General features: G+C 42.4%; 2 protein-coding genes across 2 annotated transcripts in view; one reads left to right on the top strand and one right to left on the bottom strand.

Moving 5' to 3' along the window:
* Positions 1 to 20,000, top strand: part of jmjd8 (jumonji domain containing 8) — a 417,822-nt gene that overhangs the window by 196,266 nt on the left and 201,556 nt on the right. The gene's annotated exons all lie outside the window — the stretch shown is intronic.
* Positions 3,298 to 17,046, bottom strand: LOC132842154 (protein shisa-6). Its single transcript, XM_060864818.1, has 4 exons — positions 16,989 to 17,046; positions 15,755 to 15,775; positions 14,381 to 14,506; positions 3,298 to 4,161 (listed from the first exon to the last, which is right to left on the bottom strand). Exons 3-4 carry the CDS (start codon positions 14,493 to 14,495, stop codon positions 3,599 to 3,601), a joined length of 678 nt encoding a protein of 225 aa, XP_060720801.1. The 5' UTR covers positions 14,496 to 14,506; positions 15,755 to 15,775; positions 16,989 to 17,046; the 3' UTR covers positions 3,298 to 3,598.

Genomic DNA, 20,000 nt, shown 5'->3' with positions numbered 1-20,000 from the left:
GATACTGAAGTGGATTCAAGAAATTCCAGAATACCCAGAATGCACCACATCCTGCCTGAGCTAAACTCCCATCACACACACACTCACTTTCACACACACACCTGATCACCTGATTACGGGTTACACACACTTGGACTTTAACTCTGCGGTATTTGGATTTGTTTACCTGTTGCACTAAAGTCCACCTGCAGAAAGTCCACACTAAAGTCCACATCCTGCAGAATATTAAAGCTACCAAATGCTTTCATTTAGAACAAAAGACAAAGTTGGAAGAAGGACAACCAGAAGTGTGTTATGTTTATTAGTTGGTTTTATTGATCCTTATCAGAAATAGCAGTAAGCTTTGTGAAGGACTGATGATGATGATGATGATGATGATGATATTACAAACTGAACAGGAAGATCAAAACAGTCCACATATCACACATTGTTTAGCTATTTCATGACACACCACTGACACATTCCTGTCACACTTTTTAACACTCCTGACACACTTCCTACATACCCCAGACACACTCCTATACTCCTGGTTGTGTTGACTGGTCTAAATAATACGGATTCTTTACAAGAATTCTTTACATCTAGTTTGGAATTAAAATCACTTCCATGCTCTTAAACCAAAATTCTTTCTATTCTCCATTTTCTTTATCTGATGTTCTGATAAACTCTCTCTCTCTCTCTCTCTCTCTCTCTGTCTCTCTCTCTCTCTGCTGACTGGACTCTGGATCTGTTTCTGGAGTCACCTGAACTAAACCTGAACCTTTTTCACATCTCAGTCTTTCTTCAGTATGGTAAAAAATTATGTATGATAAAAGAGATTATTTTAAAAAACGATGTATTAATAGGTTCTAGAAAGAGTTTCATCTTTTATACCAGTGAATCTATGCGTCTTACCTGGTTGTGATGTTTAATGAATATCTTCAGCCTGACGTTCACTCCAGAACCTGAAGTGTGTGTGTGTGTGTGTGTGTGCAGATTTGCAACACAACCAAAGAACAGTTTCTGTAGCTGTAAAAGTCCATTAATACCAGTTACAGACTTTTACCACTTAATATATTTTAATAAATAAAAGGTTTCAAAAAAAAAGTTGTCAAATTTTCTTGTTTTATTAATTTATTAATCATTTAGTACAACTGTGTGTAAGTGTTAGTGCTCAAACTGAACCATCATCCCTGTCAGTTAACTGAATTTCAGAAATGTTTTGTTAGCGTTGATTTTCCTCTCTGGAAATGATGTTCACAGCACAGCTAATTTCCATGTATTCACCCCCACAAAACTCCACACGACTCACACAGAGATGTGAAAACGACAGAATGACGACTACACGGTGATCGAACCACGGCATGCGCTAAATCTTCCTGTAATGCAGCTTAGCCACCGCAGCTGCTCAGCTAGCATTGACACACAACACCTCTTCTGTCTGTCATACGGTGCCATTACTTTTAGACCTGATTGAAAAACTAGTTTGTTCTTTAATCACCTCATTAATAAGAAATGACTGGATTGCACAAAATTTGTTCAGTTGTTGTCATCATTCAGAACTCATCAATACCTAACCCTAACCCTATAACTATAACCCTAACCCTAATCCTAACCCTAACCCTATAACCCTAGCCCTAACCCTATAACCATACAACCACGCAGGTTAAGACCCTGTGATGGGGGGAGTCATTGTATACTTTCAAAAACCTAATCCTATCCCTAGCCCTAACCTTATAACCCTAACCCTAACCCTAATCCTAACCCTAGCCCTAATCCTAACCCTATAACCCTAGCCCTAATCCTAACCCTAGCCCTAACCCTAACCCAGATTCACCAACAATTTTGAAAAAAGGTGGATTTTCATGAGCACCAGGCTGCTTGTGTGTGTGTGTGTGTAACTTTACTAACTTTACTAACGTAAGCTACGCAAACTCTCTTTGTAAACCCACCTGATTTTGTCACATACACCACACGAAATCGGCTCATTTGTGACCTCAGCAAATAAGAGTGTAAGTGTATGGGCGGAGCTTAACGGTGACGACGTTACAGGTTGAAATGTGTGTGTCACACTTTCTAGCTTTAGTAAACCGTAAATACCAAACTATATATACAGCCAGCTGTGGACCAAGAAAACCAGAAACACAAGAGGTATTCTTCAGTTTCAGTTGAGACATCAGTATCAGGACCAGAAGAGAAAGATCTGCTCAAATGAAAGAAAAGAAAAACAACAACAACAAAAAAAAACAAGCTTAGCAGACATCATTTTAGCAAGTCATTACCCAGAATGCTCTGGTGTCATGGCAGCAGAACCATCCGTGTAGTAAACCAGAGGAAGCTGGAACTAGATTATAAAACCATCATGTGGTCAGAAACGTGACTTAACCACATAATCAGAAGGTGTTTAAAAAATATCACAAACATGCACTCGCCCTTACAAACACACACGTGTACACGTTTACTGTACGACTCTGGATGGTGAGATCACTGAGGTCGGGGTGGGGATAAATAAATAAACAAACAAACAAACAAACAAATAAATAAATAAATAAAAACAACAATCCAGAAATCTGAGCTAACTTTACTCTCAGAACTACAGCTATCACAGCTTATTTACAGTCCTGCACACAAGAAAACTGCCACTAACGCCTCTAAGAGTCGGACAGGAGCTGGTTGATAAAGTGAAAAAATGAAAAAAAAAACAGACAGAAAGTGAAAACAAATGTTTCAACTGTTAACTGTATTGATTGTGCTTTTTAACCTTTACTCCATTTCTGATGAAATGGGGCAATGTTTTTGTTTTCTTTCTTTTGACATTTGCATGGAACACCCATGACTTTTATTTTATATATTTTTTTTCATATCTATGAATAATCTCTAAATCTAAACTGAGAGCTAGAATTATAAACTGTGAGTCTCTTTATATATTTGTAGAAAGTTTATACAGGCTTTAACAGTTCAGCCTTGGGTTGGTTTTTAAAGTCTTTGTTGGACTGCAGCCTATTGTGTGTGTGTGTGTGTGTGTGTGTGTGTGTGTGAGTGAGTGTGTGTGTGTGTGTGTGTGTGTTAATGTGCAAGCCCTTACATTGACCGGAGGCATGAGGAAGAATGTGTATGTATTCTCTCTCTCTCTCTCTCTCTCTCTCTCTCTCTCTCTCTCTCTGTTTTTTTCCCCAAATGACTCAGAAGATGTGGAAGCTGAAGCTTTGAGATGAAATCAGGAACAAGTCAAGGTCAAAAGCAGAAGGAAGAAGAGAATCGAAAATTGGGACTGTTTTCCAGCCTGATAACACACACACACACACACACACACACACACACACACATCGAGTGTTCAGTGACCTCCTGCCCAGTCTTTCTCGTTCTTTCACTCTGAACTGTGAGAAAATCGCTTGGTAATCTTAATGTTTCCAAACCTCCTCCTTTTAGTTCTTTGCTCTGCCTCTTTACCTGTATTTAAACTGTCACTTCTGTTTTGCTGGCTTTGCTACACCGATGTTTCCTATTTCTCTTCTTCTATTCTCTTATTTATTTCTCTTTCTCATACTCTCCTTTCTGTATATTCCATGCAATAAACATTTTTCCTTCTGTCTTCCTCCCTCTGCCTCGGTCCCTGTTTTCACACCGTCACTTCGTTCTTGCTGGCCGTGCGGTACTGATGATGGTGATGCCCAGGTATATACTGCAGGTGGTCGACCGTGTGTGTCCGTCTTGAGGCAAACGCCTGCCTCTTGTTGCCGCTGACGCTCAGCAGCCCATCATTCCCCCTGTAGCTGTCGTCGCTGGCCCCGTCGCTCTGCTGTGAATGCGAGTGTGCCTTCGCCATCCTGTGGTGTCGCTCGATGGTGGGCGTGGGAGGCACAAACATGTCCGTGTGCGAGAGGGCACGAGCCATCGACTTCTCACGCAAGTCGGCTCGCCTCAGAGACAGCAGCTTGTCCGGCGAGAGCAAAGGATCCCGGGACTGCAAGCGATCGGCCGAGAGCATATCCTGCGAAAAGTTGTACGCAGGTGCGACGTAGTCACGGCGTGAGACAACAGGCGAGAGAACGTGGTCCTGAGACATTGCACGCTGCACACGACGTGGCTTCACTCGCTGCACCGGTGTCTCCGGAGCCAACTTCACCAGCTTCGGAGTCACGTCAGGTAGGTGGAGTTTCCTCCCGTAATAGTCATCATCACCTGAGAAACGAAAGAAAGAAACGAAGGAAAGATTATATTCACAGAGTCCTTATTTATTTTGGATAGAAGTAAAGATGGTGATGTCTGTAGAAATGTTTTGTTCACTATTTTGCAAAAACTGTCCAACAGTACCAGGTCATCTGCTTCCGCTTGACCTTTCCATGAGTAACAGAAAACTAATTTAAGGCTGTAACCCTAATCAAAACTGTTAGTTCAACCCCAGGTGGGATTCTCTTTGGTCTTCTCTGGCCGAGTCACTGGCTGTATCCAAATGATGAATGAAGACACACATCTTCACCAAGTGTAAATTAGAACTACTCACTCATTCACTCACTCATCTTCTACCGCTTATCCGAACTACCTCGGGTCACGGGGAGCCTGTGCCTATCTCAGGCGTCATCGGGCATCAAGGCAGGATACACCCTGGACGGAGTGCCAACCCATCACAGGGCACACACACACACTCTCATTCACTCACTACGGACAATTTTTCCAGAGATGCCAGTCAACCTACCATGCATGTCTTTGGACCGGGGGAGGAAACCGGAGTACCCGGAGGAAACCCCCGAGGCACGGGGAGAACATGCAAACTCCACACACACAAGGTGGAGGTGGGAATCGAACCCCCAACCCTGGAGGTGTGAGGCGAACGTGCTAACCACTAAGCCAAAATTAGATTGCCCCCTAAATTAGAACTAATAGAAATGTAATTTTTTTGTACATTTTTATCCTGTGGTGCCACCTCTTCTTTATTAGACCTGGCTGAGCTGTTGTAAGTACATTTTTATGATGTCACTCTGGAAAATGTGACCAACAGCTGATCTGAAGACCATTTTTGAAGGATTATATTTGCAACCTTTGATATCGTCCGCAACGTCTTTTGCTATCAGTGTAGTGACTCTGAGGTCTACAGCATAAGCCTCAGCTATTAGGCAACAATCCTATGACTGATTAATCACCCTGTCCAGGCCCATAGTGGAGCATTCCAAAAAAGACCAAAAGTCAGAGGAACAGCTCTTGAGACTCTTAAACTGTAACATATCAGCTGCAGATTTTGCTCTGCCTTGCTGCACCTTAGCTGCCAACAGTTGCTGGAATGAGGACATCCTAATTATGGTCTTGCACCATAGTCTCTGGTAGGAGGAGCAGAGTGAACCATTACTGACTTCTCATCCCTCAAACATCTTATTTCACTGGCTAGTTTGTAGGTTAAGGTCAGGCATAATGCTCACCATCTTTCCTGAATCCATCTGCTCTAACCAGCATCACCAAGCAATTATAGGACAGGAGAGAAGGCAGCAGAGAAGAAAATTATAGGTCTATACCTAAAGTGGAATACAATAACATCCATGTTTCAGCTACAATCAATTCTGGCACAGTGGGGAGCCTTATAGATCTGCATCAGCTCTGAGCTCTCCATATCCTGGTGGGATTTTTCCAGCAAGCTCAGCACATGTAAAGGATATTCAAGAACCAACTAATCCCTACAGCTGCATATAAGGTCACACCATACTCATAATACCACAAGATGATCAAGTGACTAGGATATAGAGGGCTGGTTGCCAGCTCTGAATGTTTATAATCAGTCAAGAAGCGGTGTACATTTATAGCTTTAAAGGTGTTCAGTAAGTCCACAGAGCTTCCTCTAATTGGACCTATTGTTTGGTGTTACACGTCTGTGCTAAGGCCAGCTGCTCTTCATCTTGTCCTTGGCATCCTGCTGGATTCTCAGCGCTACAACAATAAGAGCCTACAACTCTAGAGCAGCTGCAAAAACCAATCCATTTCCATGACATCTATATTTTATGCTTCGATTCTACAACATCCTCCATCCATACCTGACATTTAAAGTGTTAGTAATCACATTTGGGATGAGAGCTTGATCACTTGACATCTAGGAACTCCTTGTCATCAAGCTTGCAAATAAAAGACTAGCAATGTTTGTTGGGCTCTGTATCCGATCATGGTGTATGCAGGTCATAGGAACTGCGAGGACATCCAGGCAGCTTATGCACCTTTTCCAATGAGGCAGTTTGAGTGCTGGTTCGGAGCCTAATTTAGAAACAGTTCTTTCTTTTTCGACAGCCAAAGCACCGGCTCTGAACCATTAAAAGTGGTTCTTAAGTAGCACCAAAACGTTGCTGGTCTAGACTTAAGAACCGCTTGTGTCAGGGGCTGTGGGCGGGGCTACTGTTAGGGACTGGGGGCGGGGCTACTGTTAGCGCATTTGATAATGTACCTTAAGTATACGTTGTTTATGTTTATGTTTAATATGTTTAATACACTTTTACTTTACCGCGATATGATACATTATCAGCACACATGATAGTAAGTAGCTACATGCTAAGGCTAACTTTTTTCTGTGTTAATGATAAAATAACGTTATGCACTTTCTCGATAACAACCTCCTTTTATACAGATTACATGGAGCTGCACGTACACGTTGGATTCGCCACGTTTGGGTGTTAATGTAGGTTCACAAAGCCATGAGCATTAACAGTAAAGCAACATCCGCCATTGTTGATGTGTTTGTGTTTGTCGCTGCTGCGCTAACGTTGCTGGGACACGTGACACGTATACAGTGACGTCAGACTCGGCTCTGTGATGCTCTCTAACTGATGGAAAGGCAAACCGGTTCTTAGAAGGTTCGCCAGTGGAACCAACTTTGAACCAGCACCAGCGCTAGCTCTGAACCAGCACCCGGTTCTTTTTGGTGGAAAAGGGGTATTATGCCCCTTTTCCACCGAGGCAGTTCGAGTGCTGGTTCGGAGCCAGAGCCTAATTTAGAACCAGTTTTTTGTTTCGACCGCCAAAGCACCGGCTCTGAACCAGGAAAAGTGGTTCTTAAGTAGCACCAAAACGCTGCTGGTCTAGACTTAAGAACCGCTTGTGTCCGGGGCTGTGGGCGGGGCTGTGGGCGGGGCTACTGTTAGCGCATTTGATAATGTACCTTAAGTATACTAATGTTTAATACACTTTTACTTTACCGCGATATGATACATTATCAGCACTCATGATAGTATGTAGCTACATGCTAAGGCTAACTTTTTTCTGTGTTAGCGATAAAATAACGTTATGTACTTTATCGATTACAACCTCCGTTTATACAGATTACATGGAGCTGCACGTACACGTTTTTTTCACCGTGTTAATGTAGGTTCACAAAGCCATGAGCATTAACAGTAAAGCAAAATCCGCCATTGTTGATGTGTTTGTGTTTGCCGCTGCTACGCTAAAGTTGCTGGGACACGTGACACGTATAAAGTGACGTCACACTCGGCTCTTGATGCTCTCTAGCCGGTGGAAAGGCAAACCGGTTCTTAGAAGGTTCACCAGTGGAACCAACTTTGAAGCAGCACCAGCGCTAGCTCTGAACCAGCACCTGGTTCTTTCCGGTGGAAAAGAGGCATTAGAGACTCCAAATACACCATCTTATAGAGCAGTAACAAAGAATACCAAAGCTGCAGACTACATTATTGGTAATACAGTAGACCCCCTAATGTGTTCTCTGTCTAAATTTCCTGTACTATCCACCTACAGTATGTGCTGTTGGACCAGAAATCCAGCTGGTGAGGCTGAATCACAAGCACATCCTGTACCTCTTATACTTAACTGTAGTAGGTTTCTCCCTTGGGCTGAGTGTTTCAAAAAATCTCCCATGTTCATGTCCTCCACTGTGACACCCTTACAGTGTGTCCTCATTTCCTGGCCTTCTCTCTTCTGTAGGAACCCAAGAAGACAGTAAGTGGTGTGGAGTTGATGAATGGTTTAGATTCAGGAGGGAAATTTGCCCTTGGCTCCTGCTAACCTTGAGAGTGTAAGACTTCCCAGGTACTTCCCATATGCCACCATAAGAGTGTCTGAAACTCTAAAAATGGTAAGAGCTTATCAGTTCCCATCATGTTTTCATGCTATCAGTTAGCGGAACACCATAAACAGCCCCTTCCTCAGTGCTCCACCTCCTCCACCCTCTCTCAAATCTCCAACTGCTCATCTATGAATAAATGCTTTGCACCATGAGTTTATTCCTATTATTTTAAAGCTGGCAGCTGAACGCCACAGTGAACAAGCCTTTATCAGTCCGTTCTTGCTGAGTGAAAATCTATAGTTTTAATTTAATTCTTTATTGCAGTTTAACTTGACTTGAAGATAAGAGATGATGAAACAACAATCGCTGCCACTGAAAGACACAGTGATAGAAATGGAGAATTAAATGCCTCCCTGATGTTTGATGCTTTTGGCTGTTGTTCAGTACTAGAAGCAACGTGTCACAGCGCAGTTTCATGCTGATGACAAGAGCGTAAACTTCAGAGGTTTTCTCCTCGCTTTTGCTCAAATCTCTCTCTCCCTTACTCTCTTGCTGTCTGTCTCTTTTTGTCTGTCTCTCGCTGTCTGTCTCTCTTTCTCTCTCTGTCTCTCTCTCTTCCTCTCCCTCTGTCTCTCTCTCCCTGTCTCTCTCCCTGTCTCTCTCTCTCTCTCTAGAACCTGATTTCATGGAATACTTGGTATTAATTCAAATGTAGAAGGGAAATGGTGTGTATTTTTTTTGGACGCCATATTAATAAGGTAGTAAAGGAAGGTGTAACCACAAACCCAACACTAAGCCCAGACTTACAACACTAACTCCAGCTCCTACATTAGAGCCATGTGATTGGTCACCGGGTGTTGATTAGTTCTCTATAACAGCAGCTCTGACAGTAGTGCAGCTGCACATTCAATTCAATTCAAGTTTATTTGTATAGCGCTTTTTACAACTGACATTGTCTCAAAGCAGCTTTACAGAACATAAACACAGAACAGAAGGTAAACATAAGGAGAAATATAAAAATTAATTGAATGCAAAATTCAGGATTAATATTAGATTTAGTTCACAATGTGTATGTATTTATCCCCAATGATCAAGTCTGAGGTGACTCAGGTGACTGTGGGGAGGAAAAACTCCCTTAGATGGTGAAGGAAGAAACCTTGAGAGGAACCAGACTCAAAGGGGAACCTCATCCTCATCTGGGTGACACTGGGGGTGTGATTATAAATATACAGTCTGATAAATGTTGTATTGATGTAAGGATCACATGGAGTTCACATCTCCTCTTTAGTATCACAGAGTCTAACTGGAGCTGGTAGATCTATAGATGCCTCAGGATTCTCAGAGTCGGCCTCATCTCATTGGAGGTCCAAAATCTTCATCACACGGAAGACGATCGGAGATCACAGGTGTATATTAATGCGCTTGTTCCTATATGCCATCGTTTTCATAGCAACAGCTCATTGGCAAAGGAATAGTAAGGAGGAAGCTCCACCTAAGATGTTTAAATATTGTGTATGGAAGGAGTCTCCAGTGTCAGAGCTTTGTAACAGTCAGAGGTAAATGTTTGTGTAGACCTTCAGGTCAGAGAAGTTTACTCCAAGTGTTTAGAGCTGCTAGGACATCACCACCAACACCATTAAATGTAACTATAAACATTTTAAAGGTATGTGGTGTTACTTAATGATGAAAATGTTGGTTGCTGTTGCTCCTGTGGTTGATTATTATTTTGTGTTCCTACTGAAGCACAGTGGAAGGTGAAGGAAAGAGAACTTTTTTCCCTTTCTTTATCATTAGTGTTTCTGACAACGGTTTCTGTACCAGCGGCTATTTTTCATGTAAGTGCCTGGAGTGTCCATGTTCCACAGAACCCACAACACAACCACAGTTTTCCTTCTACCTTCCACTTTCTTCTCTTTTTCTTTCTTCTTGCTCAAGTTCTTCTTTTTATCACTCTTTTGCTTCATGTTATGCCTTACAGTGTGCATTTTTTTTTTTTTTCTTTTCTTCCTTTAATCCCTGTTTCTTTCTTTTCCTTGATCGCCGGAGTCTCTGGACATCAAGCTGCTCGTGCACTGTGTGACGGAGTGTTTGATCTTCAGCAGCCAGACGGTTACTACCGCAGACAACAGCCTTCACTAACACACTGTTCTCTCACAATTCAACGCTAACAAGCTCACAACTCAACACTGTAGAGTTGAACGTGGCAATTAAACGAGAACCCGGAATAAAGTGTTATGGAAGAGATCCTACAAATTCTCTCAAATGCAAATACACATGAAAATATGTAAGGAAGGAGGTGAATGTTCTTACAGCTTCAAGAACTTTAAATATAACAATAGATTCTTCAAACCGCAACATCCACCAGATCTCAAAGTTCTTTTTTCTCACACACACACACACACACACACACACACACACACCCCTGAGGTGATGGCACCTGTATATGAATGTTAATCTGTGAAGCAGTATGTGAAAGTGAGCTCTTGTCCAAAAGGCCATCCAGCAGGACTAATGAATGCATAATGCCGATTGTGTAATGAAGGCCACAGCAGGTTCTGGCAGGTTCTAGAAGGTTCTAGCTGCTTTCAGTGGAGCTTTAACTGAACACTGTCCAGCTGCTCAGCGTGACCTTCACAGAGTAAAGGTCAGATGGAGAAGCCCCTCAGGCTACACTCTGGTACTGAAAGAGCTCACATGGTACTGATTGTGGTTAATGGGGAACTCTGAGTCCAAAGGAATTCAGAAGAAAAGTTATGAGTAAGCGAAGCAGATGTCTGAGGTCAAGAAAATAAATCACTTCCTAAAGATAGAAGAAGTGCTGAAGGAACATTAAGAGAAAGCAGAGAACCCTGAAAGCCATGTAGTCCTCAGGACTGATTCAGAAACCCTGGAGCTTAGAGGTCCACGTCCCTGTCAATCTGAGATCAGACAGTTCCTCGAGTTCTCCTCGTTCCTCTCTCTTCACCTCAGTCTAAGGTCACTCACCCCAGGTCACTGTTTCTCTCCATTAATCAGGATTATTTACAACCAAATAATAGAACTAATAATTCAAATAAATCATTAATTAGCTACTCAAATAATTTTAGTTCTTCCAATTGCCCCAGATCTGATTAGTGTCCTAATAATCTCTCTCTCACTCTCTCTCTCTCTCCATCTCTCTCTCTCTCACTCTCTCTCTCTCCATCTCTCTCTCTCTCCATCTCTCTCTCTCTCCATCACTCTCTCTCTCTCTCTCTCTCTCTCCATCTCTCTCTCTCTCTCACTCTCTCTCACTCTCTCTCTCCATCTCTCTCTCTCTCTCTCTCTCTCTCTCTCTCTCTCTCTCTCACTCTCTCTCTCTCTTTCTCTCTCCATCTCTCTCTCTCCATCTCTCTGTCTCTCTCTCTCTCTCTCACTCTCTCTCTCTCTCTCTCCATCTCTCTCTCTCTCTCTCTCTCTCTCTCTCTCTCTCTCTCTCTCTCTCTCTCTCTCTCTCTCTCTCCATCTCTCTCTCTCACTCTCTCTCTCTCTCTCTCTCTCTCTCTCTCTCTCTCTCTCTCTCTCTCTCTCTCTCTCTCTCTCTCTCTCTCTCCCCCCGCCGCTCTCACTCTCTCTCCCCCGCTCTCACTCACTCACTCTCTCTCTCTCTCTCCATCTCGCTCTCTGTTTCTTTCTTTCTCTCTCTCTCTCTCTCTCTCTCTCTCTCTCTCTCTCTCTCTCTCAGTTTCTCTCTCTCTCTCTCTCTCTCTCTCAGTTTCTCTCTCTCAGTTTCTCTCTCTCTCTCTCACTCACTCACTCACTCACTCTCTCTCTCACTCTCTCTCTCTCTCTCTCCATCTCTCTCTCTCTCACTCTCTCTCTCTCTCTCTCTCTCTCTCTCTCTCTCCATCTCTCTCTCTCTCCATCTCTCTGTCTCTCTCTCTCTCCATCTCTCTCTCTCTCTCCCCGCCGCTCTCACTCTCTCTCCCCCGCTCTCACTCACTCTCTCTCTCTCCATCTCGCTCTCTGTTTCTTTCTTTCTCTCTCTCTCTCTCTCTCTCTCTCTCAGTTTCTCTCTCTCAGTTTCTCTCTCTCTCTCTCCCTCTCTCTCTCCCCCGCTCTCACTCTCTCTCTCTCCATCTCTCTCTCTCTCTCCCTAGCTCTCACTCTCTCTCTCTCACTCTCTCTCTCTCACTCTCTCTCTCTCTGTTTCTCTCTCTCTCTCAGTTTCTCTCTCTCTCTCTCTCACTCACTCACTCTCTCTCTCTCTCTCTCTCTCTCTCTCTCTCTCTCTCTCTCTCTCTTTCTCTCACTCTCAGCGATTCTCTGAACCACACAAACTACAAAAGACTGAAATATCAAATACTCTGTGTGCACAAGCCCCAGTGGGGAAGCAAATTAATTCAGTTTCCCCGAAACTCTTTTATCTCTCTCTCCGTCACTCTGAGGAAGTCCATCTCTTCCACTGGAGCGATGTTTCCTTACTGTGTCTGCCTGAGGTTTAACACTGTGGGGTTAAATCAGGGTGAGAGTGAAGGTCAGGAACAGAGCTCCTAACCTCAGCCTCACTCTTCACTGCTCTGTTCCTGCTGCTTCATTCAGTAACTGCTTCAGGGAAATAAAGTCATTTACACTGTCAGCTTCAGTGCCTTCCTTCCTCTCGCTCACAGCACACAGTGTGTAACAGTCGCAGCTCCCACATTTCACTCTGAAGTCGTCAGAGTTTTGCATGTTTTCATTCTATTCTGTTAAAAACATCAGTCTATTGAGAGCGTTAACAAACATCAGGGATAGAAAATGCTGAGTAAAGAAAAAAAAAACAATCGATTTCTAGTAAAATGACCAACAGTGCAGAAGTGATGACATTATACAGCAGCACTCGGTCCAACAGCCTCAATGTTCTTCTTACTTTATTTACTTACACTTGTATTAATCCATCTGCTTTAATGCTTTAATGCTAATGATAAACCACTGCATGCCTTCAGTATACAAATTACTGAGCATTCATTATAAACAGTAATTCATTAAAATAAGTGTTTAGTTAAAGCTCTATTATATCATGTTTTATAGAAATAAGACGGATGTTTGGTTGGATGTTTGGATGCAGTAAACTCTGACCTGCTGGTAGGAACTTTTTCGAAAACAAAAAGACGAGAGTGACGAGTGAGTGAGTGACGTGACATACGGCTAAATACGGTGACACATACTCAGAATTCGTTCTCTGCATGTAACCCATCCAAAGTGCACACACACACACACAGCAGTGAACACACAAACACCGTGAACACACACCCGGAGCAGTGGGCAGCCATTTATGCTGCGGCACCCAGGGAGCAGTTGGGGGGGTTCGGTGCCTTGTTCAAGGGCACCTCAGTCGTGTCCGGCCCGAGACTCAAACCCACAACCTTAGGGTTAGGAGTCAGACTCTCTAACTATTAGGCCACGACTCTATAGACTTTAGTTCTATACTAATGACTCTATAGACTTTAGTTCTATACTAATAACTCTATAGACTTTAGTTCTATACTAATGACTCTATAGACTTTAGTTCTATACTAATGACACTATAGACTTTAGTTCTATACTAATGACACTATAGACTTTAGTTCTATACTAATGACTCTATAGACTTTAGTTCTATACTAATGACTCTATAGACTTTAGTTCTATACTAATGACACTATAGACTTTAGTTCTATACTAATAACTCTATATAGACTTTAGTTCTATACTAATGACTCTATAGACTTTAGTTCTATACTAATGACACAATAGACTTTAGTTCTATACTAATGATTATATAGACTTTAGTTCTATACTAATGACACTATAGACTTTAGTTCTATACTAATGACACAATAGACTTTAGTTCTATACTAATGACACTATAGACATCTGTCTTACACTAATAAATAAATTGTACTAAAGAAGGTGATGATTTTAAACAGGACTTACTCTCAGGACCCCTCTGGACATGCACAGCCTTCTTAAATTTAAAGAACCACGGCTCTAATAGCCTTAATTACCCCCTTAATCCCGCTAGTTCCTCAGTTATCTTAATGACAGTAATCTTCCCAGTTTTCTCGGCTCCTAATTCCACCAGTAATCTCTATAGATTATTTGAGTTCCGGATGAAATGAGCATGAATAATATTGAAATACTGAATAAAGCCTGATTGAAATGGTTGCTGGATTGAGTATAAACCGATCTTGATAGAGCACTCAGAGATCGTTTCATTACCATCAGCACTTTATGACGAGTGTTACAGAGAAGCTTCTGCTGCAGAGCTCAGCTTTATGGGCTGTAAAGACTCTGGTCTTTCCCTCTGTGTGTAATGAATTTGTTCTGGTCTACAGGGATAGTTCAGTGTGGAGGATGAGAGAAGAGACCTTCACATTTCCATAGCACTCAGTAATGAGGATGATGAAGTAATGAAGAGGGAGAGGAGCGTACCGCGGTCGGATTTCAGCGGCATGTCGTACGAAGGCAGGAGGTGAGTGAGGTTCTGGTAGGAACGAGAGAACGACAGGTCGTACGGCTCTGTCTGTGACGTCAGGATGTTGTTCATCCGGGGCTTTTCTGGAAGGAGACAGAGGACGAGAGTCATTAACTGTAATCTCCTTCAGATAGCAGCAAAGTGATTCAAGCTATTAGGAAAAGGCCAGCTATAGTGTGTGTGTGTGTGTGTGTGTGTGTGTGTGTGTGTGTGTGTGTGTGTGTGTGTGTGTGCGTGCGTGTGTGTGCGTGTGTGGAACCCAGATCCATTGAGGGCAGAACTCCAGTGGCAATGACATATATAGAACCAAACTGGGTGACAAGTGCACTGTACGTGCGCATACACACACACACACACACACGCACGCACACACGCAGGCGCACACACACACGTGCACACACACACACACACAGATCTGGTTCATTCTGTCAAAGCATAAAGGAAGAGATCCTCTGTGCCTCGACTTCAGAGTGAAGCTACACAACTACAAATACACAACTGTGCAACCACACCAACCGAGAGAGAGAGAGAGACACAGAGAGAGAGAGAGAGAGAGAGAGAGAGAGAGAGAGAGAGAGAGAGACAGAGAGAGAGAGAGACAGAGAGAACAGTGCTGGTGTAAACAGTAGAATCCATACAGATGGCTGTTTGTGTTGATTCTCAGCGTAACTCTGGTTTGGTTCCAGTATAAAACATCACAGGGACTGATATTTAATTCTGTGCTAATTATTACAGCTATTTTAGGATTTGTAATAAAATAGAAAATCCTATTTAATTAAAGACTTTTTTCCTATATGTTCTAATCACTTTTATTCAGATAACTATTATATTATTATATTTATATAATTATATTATTTTATGTTATTGTATATATATATATATATATATATATATATATATATATATATATATATATATATATATATATATATATATTTTGCTCTATTCTATTCTCAGAAACTTTTAATTTATCGAAATGTAATATCTTCTATATTCTATTCTATATTATTCAGATAACACTATTCTATTCTTTTCTATTCTATTCTCTTTAACATATTCTAATCTAAACTTTTTATCTGATTTAAATAACATTTCATTCATTTTTTTCTCATTTAACTCTATTCTGTTCTCAGCTGCTTTTATTTTGTGTCATTATTAAAAGTGCACATAAGATGATACGACGGTTCGATGGTTCATAAGCAGCTGAAGTTTGTGATGCTCTTTAATAACACCGGCACCGTGTCAGTAGAAAGAAGCGAGAGAGATAAAGAGAGAGTGACAAAAAGAAGGAGTAAAATAGAGAGTGAGAGCGTTACCGTGTGGTTACTCACCGTAGCGCTCTATTCTGTATCCTAACAAACCCAAGTGAGAGAGACACAGCATCAGTAATTAAACACACTAAATAAACGATAAACACCCCAAAGCTCAGCTAGATAAGCAGGGAACAAAGAGCAGGGAGATAAGCAGGGACCAAATCACACACAGAGAATAACGAGGTTATAAAGGGGTTATAAAGAGGTTATAAAGGGGTTATAAAGGGTTTAGTCCAAATCACACCTGTATAAGTGTTCAGCCTAAATGACACACAAACAGTTTATAGAAGGATAAGTCCAAATCACATGTATACAGAGATACAAAAGGTTTATTAAGTGTTTATTAAGTGTTTATAGAATGTTTATAGAGAGTTTATAGATGTTTTGGGGTATTTATGATTTATTTAACTGAATGCTGTCATTCAGATATCATTAAACAAAAATAATCATTAAAAAAACTTGAGTTGTGTAAATGTCAGAAGATTAGGAACACTGACACAGCAGTGTGTGTGTGTGTGTGTGTGTGTGTGTGTGTGTGTGTGTGTGACTAATGCGTGTAAAATCCTTTTCCACACACAGAATTACAGCATGAAGACGTGCAGTAAATGGAGTCGTGGCTGAACTCTGCACTGTAATTCAATCATCCCGGTGCTGCTGTTTTCATTCCTCCTCCTGTCGTCATGGCGATGCCTCCTCTTACTGATTTCCCACAACACCCCTTTCTCCTTTCAGTTCTACTCTCATTACTGACAATCAGCCTGAACTGTCTGAAACTCCAGCTGTGACCTGATCTGACGAACAGCTCACACTGAAGCTGCAATTATTTAGAGTGGAAACAAATGTAGATTTTACTCTATTGGTTTCTATTCTATTCTATTTCATTACTTTATTTCTGATTTTTTTATATTATTATCTTTGTTGTTGTTCATCTATATTCTATTTACTCTATTCTGTTCTGTTGTACTTCATTGTCTTCTGATCTAATCATATCTGGCCATATTGTGGCTGACATGTCAGTTATTTCTAATGCACTAGTTATGAACAGAATTGTGTGTAAACGTGATACGGTACTCGCAGTCGCCCTGCGTCCTCGAGACTACAGCCACAACACAACTTAATTCTATTTTAAACATTATTTTTTTCCAAATAGCTATGCACTGTGTGTGTGTGTGTGCGTGTGTGTGTGTGTGACACATGGAGACCTCCTGCCATGTTAAAGGTCACTCATGGTGAAAAGGTGAACAGTTCGTACCGATTTTAGGTGTGTGAGATCCAGTGAGGTCCACGTGGCTCGTGTAGTCGTGATGATGGTTTCCTATTAGAGAGAGAGAGAGAGAGAGAGAGAGAGAGAGAGAGAGAGAGAGAGAGAGAGGTGTATATGAGAATGCAGCAGGGAAACAAACCCCTCATGTCTCCTTATCCAGCACAGTGATGAGCTCTCATCTGCACTAACTCTCCCCGCTGGGTGAATAACTGATTAACATTCTAATCAGCTTGTTCAGGGCCACTAAACACCTCAGACAAGACAACACAATAAACACCACAGACAAGACAACATGATAAACACCACAGACAAGACAACACGATAAACACCACAGACAAGACAACACGATAAACACCACAGACAAGACAACATGATAAACACCACAGACAAGACAACATGATAAACACCACAGACAAGACAACACGATAAACACCACAGACAAGACATCATGATAAACACCACAGACAAGACAACACGATAAACACCACAGACAAGACATCATGATAAACACCACAGACAAGACATCATGATAAACACCACAGACAAGACAACACGATAAACACCACAGACAAGACAACACGATAAACACCACAGACAAGACAACATGATAAACACCACAGACAAGACAACATGATAAACACCACAGACAAGACAACACGATAAACACCACAGACAAGACATCATGATAAACACCACAGACAAGACAACACGATAAACACCACAGACAAGACATCATGATAAACACCACAGACAAGACAACACGATAAACACCACAGACAAGACAACACGATAAACACCACAGACAAGACATCATGATAAACACCACAGACAAGACAACACGATAAACACCACAGACAAGACATCATGATAAACACCACAGACAAGACAACATGATAAACACCACAGACAAGACAACATGATAAGCTTCATGCTGCTGTGTTAACATGATGTGAGGGGACGAGAGGAAACACACACAGCAGTGGGACTCCATTCATTCTCCAGTCTCTACATATACACTGCTCAAAAAAATAAAGGGAACACTTAAGCAACACATCCTAGATCTGAATGAATGAAATCTTCTTATTAAATACTTTGTTCTTTACACAGTTAAATGTTCTGACAACAAAATCACACAAAAAGTATCAGTGAAAATCAAATTTATTAACCCATGGAGGTCTGGATTTGGAGTCACACTCAAAAATGAAGTGGTAAAACACACTACAGGCTGATCCAACTTTGATGTAATGTCCTTAAAACAAGTCAAAATGAGGCTCAGTAGTGTGTGTGGCCTCCACGTGCCTGTATGACCTCCCTACATCGCCTGGGCATGCTCCTGATGAGGTGGCAGATGGTCTCCTGAGGGATCTCCTCCCAGACCTTGACTAAAGCATCTGCCAACTCCTGGACAGTCTGCGGTGCAACATGGCGTTGGTGGGTGATGTCCCAGATGTGCTCAATTGGATTCAGGTCTGGGGAACAGGCGGGCCGGTCCATAGCGCCAATGCCTTCGTCTTGCAGGAACTGCTGACACACTCCAGCCACATGAGGTCTAGCATTGTCTTACATTAGGAGGAACCCAGGGCCAACCGCACCGGCATATGGTCTCACAAGGGGTCTGAGGATCTCATCTCGGTAACTAATGTCAGTCAGGCTACCTCTGGCAAGCACATTGAAGGCTGTGTGGCCCTCCAAAGAAATGCCACCCCACACCATTACTGACCCACTTCCAAACCGGTCATGCTGGAGGATGTTGCAGCAGCAGAACGTTCTCCAAGGTGTCTCCAGACTCTGTCACGTCTGTCACATGTGCTCAGTGTGAACCTGCTTTCATTGGTGAATTTGCCAATCTTGGTGTTCTCTGGCAAATGCCAAACATCCTGCCCGGTGTTGGGCTGTAAGCACAACCCCCACCTGTGGACGTCGGCCCTCATACCACCCTCATGGAGTCTGTTTCTGACCGTTTGAGCAGACACATGCACATTTGTGGCCTGCTGGAGGTAATTTTGCAGGGCTCTGGCAGTGCTCCTCCTGTTCCTCCTTGCACAAAGGCGGAGGTAGCGGTCCTGCTGCTGGGTTGTTGCCCTCCTACGGCCTCCTCCACACCTCCTGATGTACTGGCCTGTCTCCCATGCTCTGGACACTACGCTGACAGTCACAGCAAACCTTCTTGCCACAGCTCGCATTGATGTGCCATCTTGGATGAGCTGCACTACCTGAGCCACTTGTGTGGGTTGTAGACCCCGTCTCATGCTCCCACTAGAGTGAAAGCACCGCCAGCATTCAAGTGACCAAAACTTCAGCCAGAAAGCAGAGTAACTGAGAAGTGGTCTGTGGTCCCCACCTGCAGAACCACTCCTTTATTGGGGTGTCTTGCTAATTGGGTATAATTTCCACCTGTTTTCAGTTCCATTTGCACAACAGCATGATTCAGTGTTGCTTCCTACTGTAAGTGGGCAGATTGATGTCACAGCAGTGTGAGTGACTTGGAGTTACTTTGTGTTGTTTAAGTGTCCCTTTATTTTTTTGAGCAGTGTAGACCAGAAGAACAGCACTACAGTTAACATCATACTCTAGCATCAGGAAGATTTTATCATGAAAGAACATAAATGGATATAAATATGACATTTAAATCAACATATGTATAAATAATTCAGCTTTTAACATTTACATAATAAAATAAGATCATTTCACTAATATTAAGTTTATTCTTCTGTCAGGAGTTACATGTTTCCTAGCAAACTAAATAACATTAGTGGTAGTGAAGGGGCGTGGCCTATTTATCTGTCAGTCTCAGTGAAGGAGGCGTGGCCTATTTATCTGTCAGTCTCAGTGAAGGAGGTGTGGCCTCTGTATCTGTCAGTCACAGTGAAGGAGGCGTGGCCTATTTATCTGTCAGTCACAGTGAAGGAGGTGTGGCCTCTGTATCTGTCAGTCACAGTGAAGGAGGTGTGGCCTCTGTATCTGTCAGTCACAGTGAAGGAGGTGTGGCCTCTGTATCTG

Source organism: Tachysurus vachellii, chromosome 3 (genome assembly GCF_030014155.1).
Source record: "Tachysurus vachellii isolate PV-2020 chromosome 3, HZAU_Pvac_v1, whole genome shotgun sequence".
NCBI classification, from domain to species: Eukaryota; Metazoa; Chordata; class Actinopteri; order Siluriformes; family Bagridae; genus Tachysurus; species Tachysurus vachellii.
This window is presented reverse-complemented; position numbering and strand designations above follow the sequence as displayed.